The sequence below is a fragment of the Coloeus monedula genome (genome assembly GCF_965178545.1).
Source record: "Coloeus monedula genome assembly, chromosome: 7".
Lineage (NCBI taxonomy): Eukaryota > Metazoa > Chordata > Aves > Passeriformes > Corvidae > Coloeus > Coloeus monedula.
In genome coordinates, this window is record NC_138787.1 from 2,950,327 (window position 1) to 2,973,955 (window position 23,629).

Sequence of the window (23,629 nt, forward strand, 5' to 3'; positions counted from 1 at the left end):
CCCTCACCAAGACAAATGACAACAGGGGCCCTTCCACAGCTACAGTGTACCAGCTGAAAATTACAGCCCCACTCCACTCTTCATCCTCTGTGCTTGTGGGATGAGCAGGACAACAGGGGACCAAGCCCAAGGTAGAGCAGAGAGTCCCAGAATGGTCTGGGTTGGAAGGGACTTTAAAGCTCGTCCACCTCCACCCTCTGCCATGGTCAGGGACACCTTCTGCTGGACCAGACTGCTCCAAGCCCCATCCAACCTGGCCTTGGACAATTCCAGGGATGGAGCAGCCACAGCTTCCAATCTCTGATGGCTTCTGGATGGTCATGTCCAACCTGCCCTTCCCTGGGCACTGCCTGTGCCAGGGCAGCAGAGCTCTGGATCGGACCTTTGGCACAGCTCACTCAGGGAAGGCAGCATGGAAATGGTGGAGCAAAGCTCATGATCTGGGTACACTACAGAGACATGTACGGTTCCCACTGCTTTAGACGACGGTATCTGCCTCCCCACATGGACATTCTCCCCAGTCCTGTGCACCCAGCCCCTCTGTTTCTGATCCCAAGTGCACCAAAATCAAAACTGGGAGCATATCCCAGTGCACTCTGAGCTCCCTGCAAAACCTCCAGCCCCAGTTTGCCCATTTTACCAGGTTTCTAACCCATTTGTGGCTTATGGACTGTTGGCCCGCAGGGTTAGGCATTGCTGCAGGGCAAATTAATAGATATCGAATTCATAACCCTTTATTCACTCTGCTGACTCAAACATCCAAATGGGAGCAGCCTGGAAGTGAAACCAAGGAGGTTTCACCTAGCTGGAGGAGCCAGCACATGGATCAGCTCCCAGACAGCAGAAGAGCATCTCCCAGGGCTTCAGACTCAGCTGTAAATTCAGGGCTTTCCCCCCTCCTTTTGGTGTAAAATGCAGGTTGGCATTTTCAACGTCACCTATGAGATTTACATACCAAATTCCTCTTCATTTTAAAAGGATCTATGTGTGCAAATACCTTGATCAGCACTGGAAAGTTTAGCAAGTTTTGCAAAGGCAAAGGGCCCAGCATTGCACAGGCAGGAGCTGTGCATCCAAAGCAGGTTTTCTGAATAAGATTTTACTGTGCACACTCTGGGCTGGAAAAGAAAAACAGGAACACCTCAAAGCCAGCAGTAACCATCTATTAAGGGAGAAATGTGTCTCTCAACATTTACCTGAGCAAACAAACAGAATTTGCTCTTAAAAGTCTTTTTGCAGACAGCATAAAGCTCTGGGAGCACACCATAGATTTTTTTTCTTAAATACATGTAGATTGTAATTGTGGGCAATGAAAGCTACTCAGAGGTAATTTTAACCTTTCAGGTAAGTAAAAGGCTTTCAGAAAGTTGTCTAAATAGGTATTTCCCAATATGAGTTCCAACAGTGCTGAAGGCACATTCATTTTTTTAATGGTTCAAACATGGCAAATAAGGTGAGGTGTTTCTTTTTGAGCTGGTATCAAATTGATTAATTTAAAATAAATCAGTTAATAAAACTACCATTAAACTACTGCATCAGCTAACAATGTTACCAGTAAAATCAACAGCCAAAGGGAGGAAAAGTTGGACCTTCCAGAGACTAAACCTTTAAGTGAAGAAAAAAAAATTAAATGCCTGTATAATGTGCTGTTGTGTTTGTGCTGCCTTCACCTCGCTGGAACAACGCATGCCACAGGACAGGCTCGGCCCTAGTGACTGTGCCCTTGCGGCCGGTATTTCCCAAGAAAGGAACTGGGATGCAGAGCAGCAAACTCATCCAGGGACTTGGCTGGGTGTTGACCCCGCAGCGGTCTGGGCACCTCCCAGGGACACTCCCACAGGCAGCTACAGCTCCTGATCCATGCAGGCGTGGGAGGACACCCTAATCTAGGGAAGTACGGGCCCAAACAGCCCCTGGATGCCAAAGCACCAGGCCTGTGGTCCCTGCCCAGATATCCCCATTCAAAGGCAAAGGTTAACAACAAAAGAATAACAAGCAGGACTTTTTCTCTGGGTCTTGTGAGCCTTTAGCCAACTTATTTGCCTATTGGTTGCGCTTCATGTGAAAATATAATGATTTTTATGGCCCACTTTAACATTTTTATGTCTTTTTTTCTTCAGAGAAAAAACCCCACATTTGGTGTAAGAATTAAAACAGTATTTCATGCTTAACTGCAATCACAGATGATGTATGGAAGAGAGCTGGCTGCATGTCAACTCAATATAAAGCCAGAATTGAATCTAACTTGGTCACTACAGCTGTGGGATGTTTTATGGGGTGAGGGGATTTTTTCAGATCAGTCATAAATGAAATGGAAACTGTGACTGGGCTCATTTTGTATCAAACAGGAACAAAAAAATGTAGGGAAGAGCCAGGATTGCTACACATTTGTCTGAGTTGCTCCTTTAGAGGTGCAGTGTGCTGCAGACCCAACGCAGCCCCGGCCGATGCCGCAGCGGCGATGGGTGCCTGTTGGCACACAGCCCCTACCAAGGGAATGGGGTTCTCCTGAGCTGTGGGAACCACATGCTCGGGATCAACCTCCAGCTCCTGTCTGGAAAACAGCTTCACTGCAGTCCAGATCCCTGTGGGATGGGGTCAATTGATGGAAAAATGCCCTCATGCCTTTGTGCCATTGTGGCATGAAGGTGATGCTTTGGGGGCAGCAGCACAGTCCCAGTTGTGTTTCCCACCTGGTGACAGATTTTTCTGATCACAGCTTTGAATGTGGGATTGTGTTAGAAATGGGATTTCAAAGCAAAGATAAAACTTTCCCTGTAAGGAAGGAGCTGCCCTGGAAACCAGTCCTTTCTGCTCTGCTCTTGGCTTGTGTTTGAGTTGTTGGTTTTCTGCTGCTGACTTTGAGCAGAACCCATCTCCTGCTGCCTTTACCACCATTCCCATCTCCCTGGCCTCCACAGTCTCCACCACTATTCCCATCCTCCTGGCCTCCGTGATGATGGACACAGAAATGATGGCCATGGGCAGGTAAGACCAAGTGAAAGGGGAATTTATGTTAAAAATCTAAGTCAGTCAGCAAACGTTTCCCTGGGATCTTCTGGAGGGTGTTTAACAGTATCAGCCTTTGGATTTGCCTGTTTTCATCCCTATAAATTTAGGTAAGGCTGCAGTGGCAAAGCTCCCATTTCTATGCAAATCCATACAAATGATTGATTACCTGTAGAAAGGGAATAACTGCAATGGCAGAAACACAACTTCTTAGTTTATGTGGGGAATTTAATTACCTGCCTGTGGCACAGAAAAGGAAAATCAGGAAAACATCTTTTCTGACCCCACCCCAACCATTAAGCCTGATGTTAGAGAGACAGGATGTGGCACTGTTGTGCCAACATCTGCATCTCCTGAGAAAAGAGGAGAGGAGGGGATGGAACGGGCAGGGCAGGATGGGTGAATGGATCTTGAGGACACACATGGGGCAGAGCAAAGCACTGCAAGGATGGGCACACCTTGGTCTGATGGACACAAGAGCCAAGCAGAGGTTGGTGCTTTTGGAATAAAGAGGCTCCTGAACACTTCTGCTGGGACCTGTCCTGATTTCTCCAGCAGCTGCAGAAGCAGCTGCAATCCATGTTTTGTCCCAGGTTTTGCTCTTCCTATTCTACTACCTGAATTTAACGGTATCCATGGCATTTCCAGGATGCTTTCAGATGGTGCTGTGAGAAGTAAGATGAGCAGTGCAGATTTTGCATGGGAACAGTAGCATTTAATGAAATCATCCACTGGAAAAAGGATGGTCCTTTCCTGTGCTAGGGATTCTGGGTGTCACCACAAAAGCCATAACCACAGTGCACGTGGGCTTTACACTCTGGCAGATGTGGTATTGTGCTGATGTGCTGGGACAGGACAGTTATTCTGTAACCGCTGGGAATGATGAAAGGCTGGAGAAAAATTACGGTGGATATACATGGTTCTGCATCCTTCCTGCCCAAACTTCCCAAATGCTTCCTTATCCTTCACTCTGCATCTGGTTTTATTACTTAATTCCTGGATGAAACTCTTGCTCACCCTCTGGTCTCAGTGGCACCACAGGATCTGAAGGGCTCACAACCTGTTATCCTCACACAGTCCCCTGGGACAGGGAAGTGTGCTGGGGAAACTGAGGCACAGAGGCAGTGGGGACTCCTGAGGGGATGCAGGTTATTCAAACTAAACCCAGCAGAAAACAATTCAACTTGCAGCAACAGGAAGGTTTGAGGCTGCAAACTGCCTCTTCAAGTGTGATGGGAATTGGTTCACACCTTATTGGCAGAGGGAAGGAACTGTGGGAAAGAATGGCAAAGTGATGGACAATGACTTCCAAAAGTTCCCCATTTCTGAGTGTTCCCACACTCTTCAGCTAGTATTCCCTGCCTTGTTTTTCCTGCATTCATTTTGTGCTTTAGAAATCTTTTTTAAAGCCAGAAGGGAGATTTAGACATTAGAACAAGCTACTGACCTGATACGAGTTAATGATTTTATAAAACCCCTAAAAAATGCTTTACTTTAAAAGATTGATGTTTCTTATTGTATTTTTTCAATGCCAATTAATTACTTAATTCATTAGCAATGTAACACAAGAATAGTCTTTGAAAATCTGCTGCTTTGTGTAGATGCCTTTAATTATGGATAATTAAATACTGTGGAAGGACCTGATTATACCTCTGAGCATTTTCTAATCTGGAAAATGAAACACACTCCTGTACTCCTGAACACGTAAAACAAAAGCTGAGCTCAACAGCCACAGGAAGTAAAAAAAAATGGGAAAACATACACCCCAAAAGCCAGAACCACCCCAAACCCTGCAACTAAGAGAGAGTGGGAATTCCTGGGGAGGCTCAAAGGCTTTGTGCATGCCCTGATACCGGGTTGGACCCAGACCCTGCCTTGTCGGGGATATGAGGGGGGCCCACGTGTGCTCAACGCAGAGCTGCTGCAGCCAGCAGGCAAACATGGGCCCAGCAAACAGAACTCCCTGTTAACACTTGCTGAAGCTGGGAACAGATTTCCAGATGCCCTTGTACGTATGGCAGCAATGGCCAAAACTGCCAAAAAGACCAAAGCACTCTCCAAATGTAATCACAGCTGACCCTGGAAGAGGAAAACTTGCCAATGGCAGAAGTTACGCTACTGGTTTTTTTCTGTCTCAGAGTTTTAGCCCCAGGAGAAAGCCTGGGAAATGCTTGTTTTGAAGACAGCATTGCCCCAGTGCCTCTGAGACAGATCCCCTCCCTGACTCTTACTTTGTGTCCTTCCTCCCTGGGCCATGAAGTGATTGCCAGACTCAGGGAATAAACTCTCTTGTCTTTATTTATTTCTCAGCTGCCAAATTCTGTGAGAAAAATTAGGACAGGTCTTGTGAAACGTTAGGGGCAGGATGACATGAGGGGGACAAATGTATGTCTGGCACGGATTGGAGACACTAAAAGAAGGAAAATGTCACCCCTAACACGTGGGCTGCCTGCCTGCCTTAAATCAAAGCAGCAACGTGGCATGTTGCTACTGCATCCCTGCCCATGGCAGGGGCTGGATGATCCTTAAGGTCCCTTCCAACCCAAACCATTCTGTGATGATTTGTGAGTACTGCTGTCCAGGTGTGGGATGGTGCCCTGCCCCAGAGATCCCCTCCTAGGGTGCACTGCCAAAATCCTCGACTGATTTCAGCAGAGAAATGCAGAAACTCTGCTGACGTGCAGTGAAATGCCCAAGGAGACACTGCAGCACACGGGACACGTTGCTGGGATGTGGTGCTCATGGCATTTGTCAGGAGTCCTACCTGGTGCTGGCAGGTGCCAGGGCTGCCAGCAGTGGCAGACCTGTACCAGTGTAGGTGGCTCCAGCCCTCTAACTACTGAAGATCTCACCGACACCAAGCTGCAGTCGTCAGGCACCGAGGTCTAAAGCAGCTCCCTCCGTGGTGAGGGTGAGAACCCACCATCCCCCAGATCTATGATTTACATGTTTCCCTATGATTAGTTCATGTTTCCCCCCTCCCAGTTCTATGTACATGTATATTCATCTTCCCTAGTTAAGATGTATTAGTTCTACAAAATGCTGTGTACTCGACACCCCATTGGTTCATTCCCCAAGTCCCCCTATGTGTTATTCCCATTGGTTCCTTCACTGCTACACCGCCTACTTGTCCTTATCTCATTGGCTGGAATCCCTTTCCCCGCCTTCCCTAGCCCCACTATAGAATCCCCTGGACCCTGTCAAAAATTTGGCTCTTTGTCCTTGTCCCTTCACCGGAATAAACCTCTGCGTGGAATCCGTATGGAGAGTCCCCTCTCTTCTTCTTTGCCTCCGCCTGCGTGCCCTCACAGCTGCCTCAGAGAAGACTGCTCCCTCGGGTGAGGAGCTCTTCCCCTCCTTTGTGTGTGCCACCTTCCAGAGGGGCTGCAGCCTAGACCTCTGGGCTCCTCTTTATTGGCACGCTGGGTGCAAAGCCCCTCACAGACCCTCTGCTGCTTCCACCTCACCAGCTGGGGAAGTTTGTGACACGATGAGCTTACGTGGGGCATTTTATTTAATTTTTTTTCCCCAAAAAATTAGTGGAAAACAAAAAGTCAATGATGTTTTGCTGACCCCCACTGCCGTGACCCATTAATGCACAGTGATGAGAACCATTGGGCTGGCCCCACCTCGGAGCCAACATTCAACGAGCCCATGCGATCCCTGGGTTACTGCAGCCTTCCCTGTGCCAACACTTCTGTACCAGAGCACGTTGTGTCTAGAAAGCCCAGACCTCAGTCAGGAGCAAAACACACACATTTCCTTGCACTTTGAGCCTCACCTCCACATCTGGCAAATCCTATTGCAGCAAGGAAAAGCTTTCACACAGAGCTTTGGAACGCTGGTGCATCCATGGGTGGAAGAGCCCAGCCTGCTTGGCACAGGCTGTCCCAGGCAGTCTGACAGTGCCTTCAGCATCCCACGTGAACCTGTCAAGCACCAACACTGCCACTGCTCTTAATTAGCTGATGCTCTCCTTTCCTCTCATCTCTGGCTACTTTAACCCTAGGTTAGAAGAGGAGCTTGGGCACATGAACCCAAGGGGGAGAGCGCAGGCAGCACTTCCCTGAGATGGAGAAAACAAGCAGAGAAGGGGCAGTGCACACTGCAAAAACACTATGCACACAACACAGGAGCAAGGAAGGCCCTGGTTGTTTTTTGCTGGGGGCTTGAAATGCCTTCCGTGGAGGCCATCCCACTTTCAGCAGCTCTCCTCCAGCCTTTAGATCCATAGATGCAAGTTAGGCTAAATCTGCAAAGAAAAGTAGCCACCTTTATTTCCGGGGTTGACTCAACTGGGAAACCCAAATAAGCATTTGGGCAGGTATGTCTCTCCAGTCTGGGTGAAACTGTCCAAGAAGGGGCTCATACAGGCACAGGAACTGGCCCTGACTCTTCTGCATGTGAAACCTTCACTGTCGAGCTCTTAGGATGAATGAGAGAGTGGGCAGATCCTCAGCTGCACACCAAGCATGGATGTTTCCCTTGGAGCAAGGCAGACAGGCCAGTTAACATCAGCCTCAGGAACTGGATCACAGCGTATTCACTCTCTGGGGAGGGTATGATGTAGCCCAGACAAAAAGTGGTTTCTGTACAAAACACAGCAAATATATCTAATTGTTACTATCGTGGGCAGGTTTTCATTTTTATCAGAGTTTCCCACTTAATTTCCGATTTAACAATTACAGTTTGACGTTGCCTGTAATAAATTTCTTTTTTGTTTGGCACAGCTTGAGAAGTAACCAGAAATTCCCTCTTGCCGCGTTCCCTGTAGCACAGAGAGGGTCCCGGAGCCTGGCGGGCACCAAGTGAAGAAAAGCGAGCTAAAAGCCCTCCTCAGCAGCCGGCAGCCGCTGCCCCGGTCCGTGACCCGCGGGATGGGCTGCGGGGGACGCGCCCCGGGAAGGGTCTGCGAGCACAGCGCGGCCGCCGCTCCCGGCGGGATCGGGGATGACGCAGCCCGGGCAAGCGATAATCCTCATGCGGGAGGAGCCCCTCGGACGTCAGCGGGGGGGATGAGTCACAGACCAGCGAGCGAGGCTGTGCTGGGAGGAAACTCAGCGGCGGCTCAGCTTCAGGAAATCGGAGCCTTTGGCAAACCGGGCTGGCTCGGCACGGACGCGCTGCGCCCGAGCGCCTGACGGGGATCGGCCACTGCCTGGGTGTTGTAGCCCTTCCTGTACGCGGCGAGAGCTTCCAGGGATGCGGCAGCTGCAGCTTCTCCGGGCGGTCTGTGCCAGGGCCTCCCCACCCTCACAGGGAAGAATTTCTTCCGAATGTCTAAACCTGCTCTCTGTCAGTGGAAAGCCATTCCCCCTTGCCCTGTCACTCCAGCCCCTTGTTAATAGTCCCTTTCCATTCTTCTTGTCAGCTTCCGTCAATCCTGGACTTGGTTACTTACCCAGGTGAGAGGGAGAGCCAAGCAGGAAGGACATTTCCCATCACAGTCGGAGCTATTTCTCCTATTCCTCTCCCACTCACACGGGGAGGGAAAGTCAAAGGTGTGAACACTTTCTGGTTTTAGTAAAAATCAGAGCAGGCTGTCTGTAATAGGGCAAAAAGCCCCTTCGTTTCTGTCTTCTCCACTGAAATATTCCAAAGTATGAAATAAAGGTCTACATCTAAAACCATGTCACGCCTTCTACCCTCATAGATTTGAGGAGTTTGTTCCAAAAGCATTAAATAGGGCATCTCATCACTTCCAGCTTTTTCCCAACCCTTTTTAACATACAAACAGTGAGTTTGCTTTAACTGGCCTTTTTCCCACAGAGGTTTCAGTGAGTCAGCATTTTCTGACCAACATATTTCCATCTTCTTCAAATACTCTCAGGCGGCTTGCAGTGAAAAAGTCTGAGCTTTGTCAGGCTGGGGAGAACGTTGTGTGCTCATCTTCACACAGATCCACTGCTCTCAACAGATCCCCAGGCAGGACATCAGCACTTCTCTTTTTCGTACATCAGGTCCTGCTCCATTTATTCTAACAAACTGCTTCCCTACCAGCACTACCTGGCACAAAACATTTGTAACTGGGACAAATTGTGTTTTACTTGATGTAAAATGAGTTACACCAGTTTGCATCCATTGTGGTACCAGTCCATAACTACTCCTTTTTCTTTGAACTCCTCAGCGAATTCCTTGAGGGGATTAGGATTTCAGAAGCAGGTACAAGTGGAAAATGGACATCCTGGAGTTCACCTCCAATTACAAAGTGCTGATAGGGTCCCATGGGCAAGTCCTCTGCCCAGCCTCTTTCCTTGAGCAGCATCAACATGGCCAGAGCTACATAGAACTGACCAAGGCCAACCCCACCAGCCACAGCAAAGAAAGCAGCATCCTCTCCTCGTTCCCACCAGGCTTTTATTTCCTCATGACCAAACCTAAGCTCTTCCGCCTTGGGTAGTAATTCAGATCAACACTGCAGAAGGGTTTTTGAAACACGAACAAGGGGAGCAAGAAAGGAACCCCTGCAGCAGTCAAGCTCTTTGCAGCCTGTGCTGCAGGGATGGAGCCAAGGCAAGGCTCATGCTGCAGGAGCAGTGCCCTGGTGCTGGGCTTGGTGACCTGCACTGAGAGCTGAAAGCGCCTGTGCAAAGCCAGCATGTGAAGAGAGGCAGCTGAGAGTGAGGGAGTGGGCCAAGGGGGTGGAAGGAAATGGATGCTGATGTTTGTGGACAGAAGAGCACCTTACACAACAGGGAGTTGTGGGATGGCTGGCACTGTCCCAGCCTCTCCCCATCCTACAGAAACCTCCCACAGGCAGCACAGCTCCACCACTGTCACACAGCAGCACCACTGCCACCCATGAACCATGTCCTTGCACCCTCACCTGGTTGTACTACACCAAATTATGGCTCCCTCTGGCAAACGGCTCCATCAGAACTGCATTTATTTTTGTTCTGCCCAGGTGATGCACTTCACCAGCCAATCAGGGAGAGAGATGAAGAAAACACACCTTCAATCCACTTTCTAGTCTCTCCAGCCAAAATGATGGGTGAGTTGGCAAGTGACGGGCCGGGGTTGTGTACGGCCACACAGTAACACCCAGGCTGAGGTTCCTGCCCCGCTGTCCTTCACGGAGCTGTGCCCGTGTGGGAGGGACAGAAGGCAGCCCTGAAATGCAGCACCCTGCCAAAGGAGAGGGGATGGAGATGTAGGAAAGGTGGAGGGAAGGAAAGGAAGCAGGAGAAGAAAACTTCTAAGCGCCTTTCTTAATTCTAAGTCTTCTCAGACTTGCTTAGCTCTAATCTTTAATTCATATTTTCATTAGAGTCTCTTTGCTCTATAAAGTCTGCATTTCATGTAAAAAGAGCAGCTCAAACATAAATTATTTGACATAAGTCAACCCCTTGTTAAAATCCTCTACTCTACATACGTGTAGGCTCCAATAAAGAAGCATTAAACATTCATTAAATTAGAAATACATGAAGACAGTGTCTGCCCCTCTTCTCATACAGATACGCTTCGTAATCCCAACCTCCTAGAGCAGCCAAAGCAAAACCTCTCTAATCCTTTCAGAAACCCTGACCATGCAAAACACCCCAGACTCCTGCAATGTGCCACTGAGCCACCCAGAGGCATCAGCAGGTCAGGTGGAGTAAATCAGAGTAAAACAATGCTGTGTGTTACACCAAGTGACACCGACACAGGATTTGGCTTTAGGCTTCTGTTGCAGCAAAGTGGTTTACAGCAATGTCACTGGATCATAATGTCACTTTTGGTATTTTAAAGTCATACCAAGAATCAGGTGGGGAACAGCAACATGATGCCTGCTTTAATTTCAGTACTGCCCCAGCTCCTTGTGTTCTGCAAAGGAACCTGGCTTCCCAACCTGAATCTAGGAACTTTTCCCCTCCAAAAAACCCCTAACCCGCCCCTTCTCTGCAAGATACTACCATGATGATAGTGAATCTTGAACTACCACTCTCACATGCCAGTGCACACAAACTTCAGCAACATTTCCCCAAGGGAAAACAATCACTACGAGCAAAAGCTTCTTGGTAAGTATTTCTGAGTTTGAAGAGTAATGAAGGAAATGTATTTCCCACGTCTCTGAGAGCCGTGTCCGCTGAAAGAGAGCTTTGGAGCTGGTCCCATCCCACAAATGGCTTCTCATGATCCTCCCTGACCCTTCTCTTCAGGGTGCCTGTTACATTCATTTGAACTCTGCTTCATTTGAAGCACGGAAGCATGGTTAGGACCTGGGGTACAAATTCAGGGTAGCAGCTTTCAGCTCCTGCCTGGCCTTCAGCAGTCGGGCAGAGCCTTTTCCTGTCGTGTTTAATTTGTGAATTATCCCTTTCTTGCTTGCTGGGCAGAGGCAGAGCGCACAGAGGCGTGGGAAGCAGCAGGTGACCTGTGCAGGTGAACACGTTGGGTTCAGGGGCTGCTGTCCCACTGGCTCCAGGCTGCAGCTGCCTGGGAACGGAGCTCTTCCAGCAGCATCCCTGTCACTGCACAGCCCAGCACCCCGGTTTTGTGCGGGCACTGAGCTGTGGGATGGAGCTGATCACATTAAGTGCTGCTCAGTTCAGGGGTTTTTTGTTCTCCCCCTTGTTGCTCTCAGTCTCACTTCGTCCGAAACGTTAGGAGGTGACAGATTCAGCTCAGCTCTCCCCGATGCTGTCCAGCACCAGCACGGCTGATTTTGCAAGTTTTAACTTTTCCAAAGCTTTTCACTGTTATAGAGGACTCTTCCAACAGCTCTGATCATGGGGAGCAGATCAATCTTGACTCAGCAGGGCACTTAAGCATCTGGATAATCCAAGTGTTGGAGATTTCCAAAGCAATGGAGGATCTAGCTCTTGACAGATGCTTGCATGTCTAATAATTCTCACCGGCAAGTTCAGCATCTATGTGCCTTTAACCCCTTGGCCTGAAGCGATCAGAGGGACGAGCTCCACTGAAAATCAGTTTCAGGGAAATGGCTTCTCAAGGAACAGTAAAGCAAGTACTGGAGTATTTTGTCAGCTTGGTGTCTGCCTGGCCCAAATATACCTTGTTTTCAGTCTTGATCTTCTACCAGCTTTCAAATCAATCCTTTCTTTCCTCTGCTGGTAATCACATCACTGCTTTAATTGAGCTAATAGGGCACCACAGTTCACACTCCTGCTGGTCATCACAGAGAACATTATCCAGTCCTTCCCGTGGCCTCTCAGGCTGACACCTGAAGGGAATGATGGCCGTGGGGGTGACCAGGTGCCCCAAAAGTTGGCTGCCATCAGTAATTCACAGCCATGGAGGGTGAGGTGGCTACACTATGCTACTGCCTTCAGCTGCCAGGACCTGGGGAGAGGATGGTGGAGTCCAGCAAAATCCGGCTTGGGCAACACTTCTTCTCCTTGGCTGGGCACATTCCCTTGCATCTGCACAACCAACCAGCACATTGCACAGACTGTGACTGAAGGGGGTTTAAGTGCAATCTTAAAATCTGGCCATTTCAGGAATTTCTGAAATAAATTAGAAATGGAATTTTATTTAGTCGTTGGTTTGGGTTTTTACTTTTTCTAAAGGGATCTCTCCATGGCTCCAAATCACTGTTTTCCACAAAGTAAATGAATATGAAGTCTTCTCTCATCCTCTTGCCACATTTTCTGTGTCACCTTTATCCTCCAACAGTTGTATATAATCAAATGGCAGACAAAACTTCCTGTCCCCAAATCCTTCCCTCTTTTTTTCCTCACACTTTTAGTAATTTTTTTCCATGCTTCCTTGTCTTTTTTGTCACTGATCAAGTTGGAAGCAGAAGCTTTCCAAAACAATGACCTGGAGCTTCAGCGATCCACATCTTGCAGATAAATAACAAGCTACATTTATGCAATAAAGCACTGCCACTGGATTATTCCATATTAAAATCTTGGCACTTTTCAAGACAGCGGTAATTTGGAACAATGGAGACCATGTGGGGAAGGGTTTTTGTCAGTATTGGTTACCAACATGCACTGTTAATCCACTACCTTCACCTAAAAGAATTTACATTGAGATGGAGCCTTTTGTCCTGCAAAATCCCAAAGGGTTTTGCAAAATGAGCAGCTCCCACTGCCCTCCCAGGACAGTACTTGGGCAGTGGCTTGGCTGCATCCCTGGCTGGGAAGGAAGAGCTCCCTGCTCCATGACTGCATCACCAGTGCCTCCTTCTGTGGCATCCACACTTCCTGCCCTGCTTACTTTGGGAATGGAAATGAAGTTCATGGACCAACTCTGAACTGGCTGGCCAGGACAGGAATAGCCTGGCCCATGTCCAGACACCAACTGCCCCACTGCCCACGGCACAGCTTTTCCAAAGGGACACCCCCTGGGGACTCCCAAAAGTCTCCCACTTAGAAAAAAATGCATTTCTTCACAGCACTTGCTAAGAAAAGGCAGCCTCAAAGGTCTGCCCCCGGGTGTTGTTCTACACAGAGACATGGAAAACTCACTCAGGGACATGTGCAACACCGATTTGTTTGCCAAAGGAAAGGTTTCAAGGGGCTGGGAAAATCCTTGGGGGTTTCCTGAGCACGCAGTGTTGCAGCAGGATCAGGCTGGGGTGCAGAATGCTTATTTCAAATTAACTCCAACAGAGAAATAATGAGCAACGAGTTTATATTTCAGTAAATTAAGAGAGAAGCTTAGGGAAAATGTGGGTTTATACGCACAGAAATAAATTATTATTTACTGACTTTTGTGCTCATGCCCTCAGATATGAAGACATTTGTAGGGATTTATTAATATTTATAGCACATTATAATAAATACCCACAAGAGCTTTGCCTGAAGACATGCTATTTTACCAATGTAAAATCTGCTGAAGGTCAAAGGGATCTTTTACTTGTGTGTGGATGGCAGGATCAGCCTCTTTACTTGGAAATCTGTATCAACTGTGATAATTTAAAACTTTAATTAAAGACTCAGTGACAGATTATCTACGAAATGTCTTCCTGCTGCCCAGTATTCCATCACTAATGTCTCCAGAAGCCCAGGCTGAGTAAGCACACTCGCCAGGAGATATTTTACTGTGGACATGTTAGCTTTTATCTGGCTCATTGGGTAACAAATTCTTTTGTTGAGGATTGATGACAACAAAAATTAAATTAGAGTCAAACCAGACCCCAACCCAAAAATTTATAGTATTTGTTTAGTTCATACCTCAAGAAAATGAAACACAGGGAATTTCTCCCTTTGTGCACTGCAGTAGGTGAGAGTCGCTTGGAGCTGGCAAAGCAGAGGAACCCATTTAATCTGGATCACAGATTAAACCAGATTAAGCCATGTGAGGGATGATACACTGGGGATGCCCCCCATCCCAGCATCCCGCACTGTTCCCAGACCACATCCAAAGGGTTGAAGGAAATGGGAAGAGCAACCTCCAAGTGATGCATAGAAAGGGAGCTAAAACACACACATCCCACCAATAGCAGGGCTCACCCCACAGCAGTGGATGGGTTTATGGGGAGGGACAAACAGAGGTCTGGGAATGAAGAGTGCAGGGTCAGGAGAGAAGGGCCCAGTAACACCACACAGGCACCTCGACAGCCCTGGCCACAGGAGCATGCCGACCTCGCTGGGAATATTTGCCCGGAAAGGCTCCAGCACAGGCGGAGTGGGTGGATGTTGTCACTGAGCTGCAGCAGAACCTGAGGCAGGAGGGACACAATGGTGGCACCACGAGCTGGACTCTACCAGTGACAGGCAACTTTGGGATCCCGCAGAGGAGAGAGTTAACAACAGTGACACACTTTTGTGTGTCTGGAGAAGTCACAGTGAGTGGAAGTAACAACTCGGGGCCATAATTCTGTGGTCTGTCACTACCAGGAAACGTGAAATCCAGTGACCTTTCATTTCTGTGACAGAAATGCTGCGCAGCACCTGGAGCCATCGCCCTTAAAATCCACTCTGACAAATTGGATGATAGGACACGAAGGAGAAAACGTCCTCTCCCTCCCTCAGCCCCAAATCTGAGCCTCCCAGTGAAGTCCGCATGCTCCGTGTGGAATGTGGTATCCCTTGCCAGGAACAGCCAGCCTTGCATGAGCTGCTGTGTTTAGTGAAGCACGAGATAACAATTTCATTTCTATAGCCAAGAAGGAACAAATCTCCAAAGCCATTTGTTCACACTGCTCTTAAATGATGGGAGGGAAATCGGTGTTGGCTTTCTATGAATCTTCAGGTCAGGAATGTTAAAATCAATGGATTTTTGCATTATCACAGAATCACAGAATTCCAGACTGGTTTGGGGCGGAAGGGATCTTAAAGCTCATCCCTTTCCACCCCCTGCCATGGGCAGGGACACCTTCCACTCTCCCAGGCTGCTCCAAGTCCCATCCAACCTGGCCTTGGACACTTCCAGGGATGGGGCAGCCACAGCTTCTCTGTGCAGTCTGTTCCAGTGCTCACCAAAACCCAGCACTTCTGTTCTTGGCAAAATGTAATTAATAAAGCTATGAAAATCTACCTGACTGTATGGAAAGAAAATTATTTTCTCATTAATAGCAGCAACAGCTAAACAAGCAGGCAAGCCATGCTCCTAGCTCCTAGCAGAGTACAGCAAATGATGCAGGGCTGTGTTTTACCTGAAATGAGGATTTTCCGTACCAAAATTTTAAGGTGTAGCTTTTGAGTTGAGGATTTGCACCACAGAGATTAACTTCCCCCCCAACAACGTAATCCCTTGAGCTCTTCAGTTTGTCAATCTGAAATTATGACCACAGGGACTAAAATCTTTTCATCACACCAGAACATGGCACTGTGTCTTCACCACTTTGACAGAAAACAAAAGCTACTGAATGGAAGGAAAAAACAAAATAAATTTAAAAAGGGGTGTTTCAGTCATTTAAGTGGGTCTGTCAGCTTGTGTTATCTTCTTGCATTTGTGAAACTGAGCTTTAAATGACTGGCTGAAATGGAGAGCTGAAAGATAAAACTTTGGTCTCAAGACAAACACAGAGCTGAAAACACTGTGCTCCTTATTCATTAGGATGTGTCAGAGAGATTCAGATGGGAAGAGACACAGGAATGGCTGCTACTTCCACTTGAATCTCCCAAACTGTAAGAGAAAGGTGAACGGTGTGTGCCACACTCAGCATGTCCAAGAGCAGTGACAAACCCTGATCATCAGATTCCCCACAACACAGGAGACTGCCCTGGTGCCTACTAATTCCTATCACTGTGGGAATTACTTCATTACATTTGTGAAGGACGCAGCCAAAACTGCAAGCTTGGGCCAACTATAAGCCGGCCAGCTCCAGCTGCAGCAGGAGGAGCAGAAAGCCCTTCCAGCTGAGGGGTCTCCATCCCTACAGCCCGGCTGGGACACCAGGAGGGGTTCAGCTCCCCCCGCAGCATCCCCATGCAGATGTGCTCCTCAATCCCAAGGGAACAGCCACAACCCTCCACTGGCTGAGCTGTACTGCGAGCCGCAGAGACCAGGATCCCCAAAGCACTCCCTGCTCTGAAGGGGATGGTGAGAAATACACCCCTGCCTAAAATGGGTTTCAGCTGCAGAGCTTTATGTGTATCCCCAACAGACGAGTGAAGAGAGGAGGGGAGAGATTTGGTACAACCATGGATGAAGCCTCCTGGCTTCTCCAAGAGGGTTCCAATCACTTCACTCTGTTCCATGCAGCCTTCCTTCTGTCGTCCTGTCCTTGTCTCCACCAGCAGGAGCTGCTCTTTTCCTTTCCCCCTCATGTTTTGGGCACTCAGTTGTGGGAACAAAGATGCTTCTCAGCCCTGGTCACCAGGGATGTCGGGGACTGCAACACAGAAAGTCACCAAGCCCCAAAGTGGGAATGTGGTTCTTGGGGAAATTGTTCATGGTGGTGAAGGGTTGGGAGAAGAATCCAGCAGCTCCTGGACCTGTGTGAAGGCCCCTCTGAGCCTGCACTCCTGGGAAGCCTGAGGGATGCTCATGGGTTGGATTCATGTGATGCAAACTGGATGGGATGTGCTGCCACTTGTAAATGAGGGGATGTGGGATGGTGCCCTACATGCGACGGGAACACAGAGGCCACACACGCTCCAGAGGTGTTTGCTGGGGTGTGGATGAGTCTGAGCTTGGTGACAGGCCCGGTGACAGCCAGTGGTACCCCCGAGTCACCAACCCAGGACACCGATCTTGGTGAGTGTGATGGGAAACCTCACACCCAAGCACAGCGGGCTGTCCACAAAGGTGATGCGCAGAGCTGGTAACACACCTCTCCTCTGAACTTTGTCAATAAAAACAAACCAATGAGATTTCCTACGTACATTTTCTGCTTTACAACAGAAACACAAAACTCAGTGAGAATCTGACAAAGTATTTTTGAAACAAAATACAGATACAGGATTTCAAGTAATATTGATGGCATAATATTCCAAACATTTTTTAATTTTTCAAGTTCCTTCAGTAAAAATATTTTATGTTTCCAACTCTGTGCCTTTACTCCATCTTAAAGAGCAGAAAATGTCTTGAAAATGTTATTTCTTTACCAACATTTTCATTTAGGTACAAAAGCAACCATTACTCTTATCCAGCAGCGGTGATGTATGTGAGAGCAAATATACACGGATAGTGAATTCTAAACACAAAGAGATGAATCCAAGTAGCCATTTCTTACATGTTCAGAAAGCTGTGAAGAGGTTTATGTGCAGCTGCCTTACCTTTTAATCTGTCTTCACATCAGAGACATATGTGAGTACAGGCTGTGGTACCAGACCAGGGAGACCTTTTCGGAAACAGATTTATTTTCCAAAGAGGTACTTTTGGTCATTCCAAAACATTTCTTGAAAGTATTGATGAATCTACTAATTCAGACTCTAATTCATGAAATCACCTCAGCAGGACAATGAGGGCCAGCACTACACACCGACTCCAGTACACAGCTAATGATGCTCTGGGCTTGGTGGGCATCTTACTGGCCACAGAAAAAGTTCTGCTATTGATTTTGGTGAGTTTTCCCTTGGTCTTAGATAATAACCATTGGTTTCTTGCTGTAGGGACAATGACCCTCTCTTTTCTCATGTATTTGAGTCTCTGTTAGACTAATTTTGAGAAAAAAGCAGAGACATAAACAACAATCACTGATATCAGGACTCAATCCTATAAAACCTTTGTCAAGTCAGCCATTCCATCTGCTTCAAGTAGAAGACACAGGCCAGGAAGGGCAGCTTTAATTTTTACCCCATAACTGAAGCACCAGAGAAGGACCAGCCCCAACGCCAGCCCGTGCTGATGGAACCAAACCTCAGTAACAGCATTTCAATAAAATGTTTCCTTTATATCTCTGTTAAAGCCAACACAGTTCTTTCTTACCATTTTTGCAGACAGGACAACACTGCTCTGGTTCATAGACTGGGTTGACACACTCGGGGACTGCGCAGTCTGCTACAACACAGTGAACTTCATTGCTGGGCTCGCAGCGACACCATTCGCATGGCGAGGGCTAGGAACAAATCTCAAATTAGCCCATTGCCTCCCGCAGCTCACAAGTTTGCAACATTCCCATCTTGCCATAAGATAAACACATCAGCGTTCAATACCCCCTGACGGAGTCATTCATCATGGGTGATACAAGTTAACCTCTGGCACGAGAGAGCACCAGCTGAAATATGCAACCACAGCATCACAAAAACCAGCGAGCGTCAGCCTTGTTTTCCCACACAGAGTGAGGGGTCCTTTAGGGCCTTAGGTCCCTTTGCCAAGAAAGCTGAGGTGCAGTCACTAGGTTGTACCTTTCTCTACCCATCTGTTTTATGTTACACATCTGGCCAGAAGAAGAGCAGGATTCGTGGAAGGTCACAAGTGGTGGTTCATTCCAGGAAGGAAGGACAGGCTGATTTTCCAGGCCATACCCATCTCTCACGCAGACCACCACTGCCAGCCACCCCCAAGCTGTTGGAAAGGTGCTGCTGGGATGGCCTGTCCATCCCCCGGCCTCTTGGGGTATTTTCATTCCCACTCTTCAGGGCAGAGGGGAATAGTGTTGGTCTTGGAGGGGCAAACCCATTTTCTTCTGTGTTTGTGCAGCACCTGCATCAGGGGTCTGCGAACACTTCCATAACACAACCATGAGATCTCAACCTGGCCCCTCTCGTGCTTGCTTCAACAAGGCTTGTGAGCAACAGGCTCACATAAAATACGTAAATAATTAAGAAACTGAGTAATTCTGCTGAGTAAGGGAATTCTGGATTAAAGCACCCAGCTAAATGGTTTTGTTTCAGCACCATCAATTCAGCCAGGAATCTCTATCCACCTCCAAATTGCACAGTTGTTACTGTCTCAACCTTTAAAAAGCTGCAAAAATCTGTTGAAAACAGAAAGGTCAGTGTTTTAAGGTTCCCAGTGACTTATGAGTGTGCAAGCGTCATGAAAGCATGGCAACAGAGCTAAGAAAGCAGAATAAGAGGAGAATTGAAAGGAAAGAAACTTCCTTTCAGTACCAGCAGGTTTGATATGTAACTCCCGATTTCTCAGCATCCATTACTAACATTTCAATGAGTAAATGAGGGTATTGGAAAAAAAATTCTGGTTTATGTGAACCTGCAGCTGTGGGAATTCCTCAATATTAAAGAATTAAGTGGGATGCAAAGAAAGAAGGATTCATCCTGATGTGTTTCAGACCCCAGTGATAGGTCACTCATTTCTACAAGACAGATACAACCTGCAAGCCCTGGTTCTGGTGTGTAAAAAGCTTTTCAGTTCACCTCCAAGAAGCTCTGTGTGTCTTGAGTCTAATAATTTATTCCCAGGAAATTCGTTTCTACCTTAAAATGCACTAATTAAACCTTCCCTTGCTTTGTCTCAGCATCTGCAGTCTGTAATTCCCATCACCTCTCATTTGCTCACGGCTTTGGCAATTTAGATAAAATCAGCACTCCTTGAGCAAGGGAAGAAGTGTGTGGAGGTGGAATTCCTCTCTCTAATTATCGTTCCTCTTTCAATTCTGCTTTGATTTCTGTCTGAAGCACCAGGAATCTAAATCTAAATCTGACTGACATTTCTTATTCAAGGCTATTTAATAAGAAGAAACAATACAAAAGAAAATAGAGATATTTGCTGAGGGATCAATAAGAAAATTGCTGCTTTGTTTTTACTCATTTTAATCACTAATTATATGAGCAGCAGAACTAGATCTTGTGATTTGTGGAAGCTTTCACTGATGTCTCCTCCAGGGCTTGCACCCATCCTCACTACTCCAGTGGCTGCAATGCTAAGAAATAGGTGATGCTTTTCCAGGGCTGCAGCCCAATCTACAGCTCAAAGAGGATCAGCACAAGCAGAAGCTGCCCCTGAATGACTCTGCGACTGAGCGAATGAGACATGACACACACATCTTCTGCCTCAGCGTTGGTGGTGTAGCCTGAAAATGACACTGTAATAAACCAGGATGTTGCCTGACGCTGGGAGCAGCTTTCCAAGCAGGAAGAGCTGCATGCAATCAGAGATGGAAAGCACACCCTGGCAGAACACAGAGCGAGCAGCCACCAATGAAAAGGCTGCTTTGACACGAGCCAGACCTTTCTCTGCCACCTCCTCTTCCCCGCTGTATCAAGGTCAAGCCACTTGGTCTTGCCACCAGGATCTTCCTCTCTCTGACCACTCAGCTCACTCGTCAGTGCTGCTTACCATGGGGGACTCCAGCCCTCCTGTCCACTTGGTTTATGAGTGTCTTGGCACTTTCTTCCATGGGATGTGCTTTGGGATGCGATCTGCAAATCCCTGCCCATTCAGAAAGGACTCTGCCCCAAGCACACTGATTGAGCATTTTGAAACTGTGGTCTGCAGGCTCTGCATCCAAGCTATTACTTTCCCTGGTGCTACCCTTCTTGTGGAAAAACTATGGGACACTGGCCAAAAAGTCCTCTATCTATTGGTACAGGCAGCAGGAAGACCAAGAAGCAAAATGACAAATTGGGAACCAATGAAAAACAGGGAACCAGCAGAAGATGTCCTGAAGTTTTGTCTCCTGTTTCCTGATTTAAAGATTTATCCCCCATGAAAGAGGGGTGGTTTACACTTTCATAGTCACTGAAGTTCAAACAACAGTTCCAGGAAAGGAACTCTCATCCCTATTGAAGGAGAATACTGAAAAAATACAGCAGGTTTTCTGGAGCAGGAAGGAGAGAGGACACCATCCTGTATGGACAGTGCAAATGCTTTATTCGTGTCCCTTAAACTGATGTTCTAGAAACAGTGCTAAGATTAAAGGATCACAAAAGGTGGTAATTTATTCACTCCCCTGTCCAAGGCAGAATAATCTCTTAGAAAACTCTCCAGGGAAGGATTTATTAGCCAGGATTTCAAGAGCTGTTGGTGAAGAAACATTCTTCTGACCCTTGCCCAAAAGAAAAGGGTGCTCATGATGCCCAGCCACAACACGGATACACGTCTGCACCATTCCATAGTCCTGTACTGCTCAAGGTATGATTCCAGAAATGGCTCTATCAGGAGCAAACTTCTGCAGAAGGTATCAGTCAGCAGAGCAGTTTGACTTGGCCAAACCAGTGCAAAGCACTGAAATTCTTTTTACCCCATCTCCACTTCTAAAGGGGCTGAGAGTGCTGACCCTGAGAGCCAGTGGGGTAATACGTTCTTGGATGTTGTTGTCAGCATAGTGGCCAAGTCAAGCCAAGCTGGTGGGAAGCAGATGTGGCCAACATCTATCCACCCCTTAAGGGCTTTTAACAGCAGCTGAAATGGGACACAGAGCACAAAGGACCTTCTCAGTCTCAGCACTGACCCTGATGCCCCTCTCCTTCAGCCAGTCAGTTCAAAGAGACCGGAGCAGCACAACCCATTCATAACCACCCCTGAGATCACAGCCCAATTTCTTGTTCTCTTCTGTTCTACTGATCTCAAGGAGGACTGCGAGCCCCTGCTCCTGTGTGGGATGGCCCCATCACACAGCTCGGGATGGCCAGAGGAGGGAGCTAGAACTCGTTCTGCTGTGAGGCTGGAAAACCTGAGTCGCAGGTGCTGTCAAATGGGAAACATCTGCCATCAGCAGAGTTTGCTAACAAAGAAAGAAGGAAGGAAAATTAGAACAGAGAATAGAAAATACACATGGCTAATAAAGATTTTATGTGTGTGAGCACATAATGATAAACTTGACAGATGATATAAACAAACACATGAAAAAGGCAGCAAAGGAAACAGAATGAAAAACAAGGTACACCCTGGGCAGGGGAAATCGGGAAGCCAAACAGGATATGGGTGCCCTACCTCCTAATCTTCACTCTCACACCCATACACACCAGCTCCGCACTGCTTTCACCCTCTTTTTGGAAGCAAATGCCAGCACACGTAGGAACTATGACTGCTAACATCATCCAGCTACTCCTCTCAGTGATAAGCTACTCCTCTCTTACAGGGTTGGGCACCAAGTGGGTCCTTCTTTAGTCAGCTACAAGGTTCCAAAAACCCACAGAAATTTCATACCTCTGAGAGGTCTATTTTGTGAGCAGGCCCTCAAGTCCTCTAAAAGGACTGGTGGACAGCCAGAGAGATCACTTGATCTAACAATTCTTGAGGAAATGGCCTACAAACCTGATTATCCCCAAACCTGAGGGAAGGGTGGAGAAAAGAAAATTAAAATCTGGATATAGAACTCAACGTTTAAATCTACTTTTTTATGCTTTTCTACAGCAGAAGAGATCTGAATCAAACATTGCTTTTAGACCAAGGCAGCTGGTACAATCACACTAATAACTGACACACAAAACCTCAAGATTTTTGGCAAGATCTTGCAAGAAGCTTCTGCAAGAAGCACCCCAGTCATCTCATTTAGTCATAGGAATTCTCTTGTTGCAAGTACTTACTGAACCTCATCTTCGTATTTCTCCCTTAGCTCATGCCTTGCCCACAACTACAGCACCTAAGCCACCTCTCTGCTGCCCTGAACATGTGAAAGGCTTTCCTGTAGCATGTACATTGCCCTGCAAACGCTCATCACAGAGTGGTGAATATTTTCCCTGAGAGAATGGAGGAAGTATATCTGTATCTATAAAACATCCTTTTGCAGCCCTCCTCCTGCCTGCCTGCAATCAGGATTTCTCTGTCTGTATGTCTGCTTGTCCGTCACTCTGAGCTGCTTCTACACAAACAGCTCTGGAGAAGGGGAAAGGGAGGGATTTACCTAAGACAAACTAAAAACCCTGAAGATGACATCTGACTGACACTTTTTCTTCACCTGTTTGTTCTGTCAATCAATAAGAACCAGTTTTCCTCACTTTTCTGTTCTGCTGCCACACTGACAAGGCTAACTAGTTTTCATGTCACCCAGCTCAGGAGATGTCTCAGACCAAGTTTCAAGGCTGCAGTTCCCTGTGATCAGTTGGGATTCTTCCAGCTGGCTTCACTCATATTTGGGGTTTGAGGCTCACACCCCTCCGGGAGCTGTGAAAATGCTGCTCATTTTCCAAGCAGCCTTCCAAGACTAAAGTGCTATTTGGCACCTGAGTATTTCAAGAGCCAGCAGATCTTGCATCAATAAAACTGACTGTACAGAGACCTGTTACTCCTGGAGACTTTCCACTCCATGAATTTAGACACCAGCTCCTCCAGGCATGTTTAGCACAGCCATTTCCTAACACTTTGGACCTCTCCTCACTTTTCCAAGAAAAGGCCTTGAATCGTGTGGCATTTTCTTTGTACCTGGGTTTTCAGC

The 23,629-nt window shown here is 47.4% G+C and overlaps 1 protein-coding gene across 1 annotated transcript in view; it reads right to left on the bottom strand.

Moving 5' to 3' along the window:
- Nucleotides 1–23,629, bottom strand: part of VWC2L (von Willebrand factor C domain containing 2 like) — a gene marked incomplete at both ends in the record, with an annotated part of 43,379 nt that overhangs the window by 8,265 nt on the left and 11,485 nt on the right. The window contains one exon of the mRNA XM_082284767.1: nucleotides 18,277–18,406. Within this exon, the coding sequence (XP_082140893.1) occupies nucleotides 18,277–18,406 (130 nt within the window). The remainder of the gene's footprint in view (nucleotides 1–18,276; nucleotides 18,407–23,629) is intronic.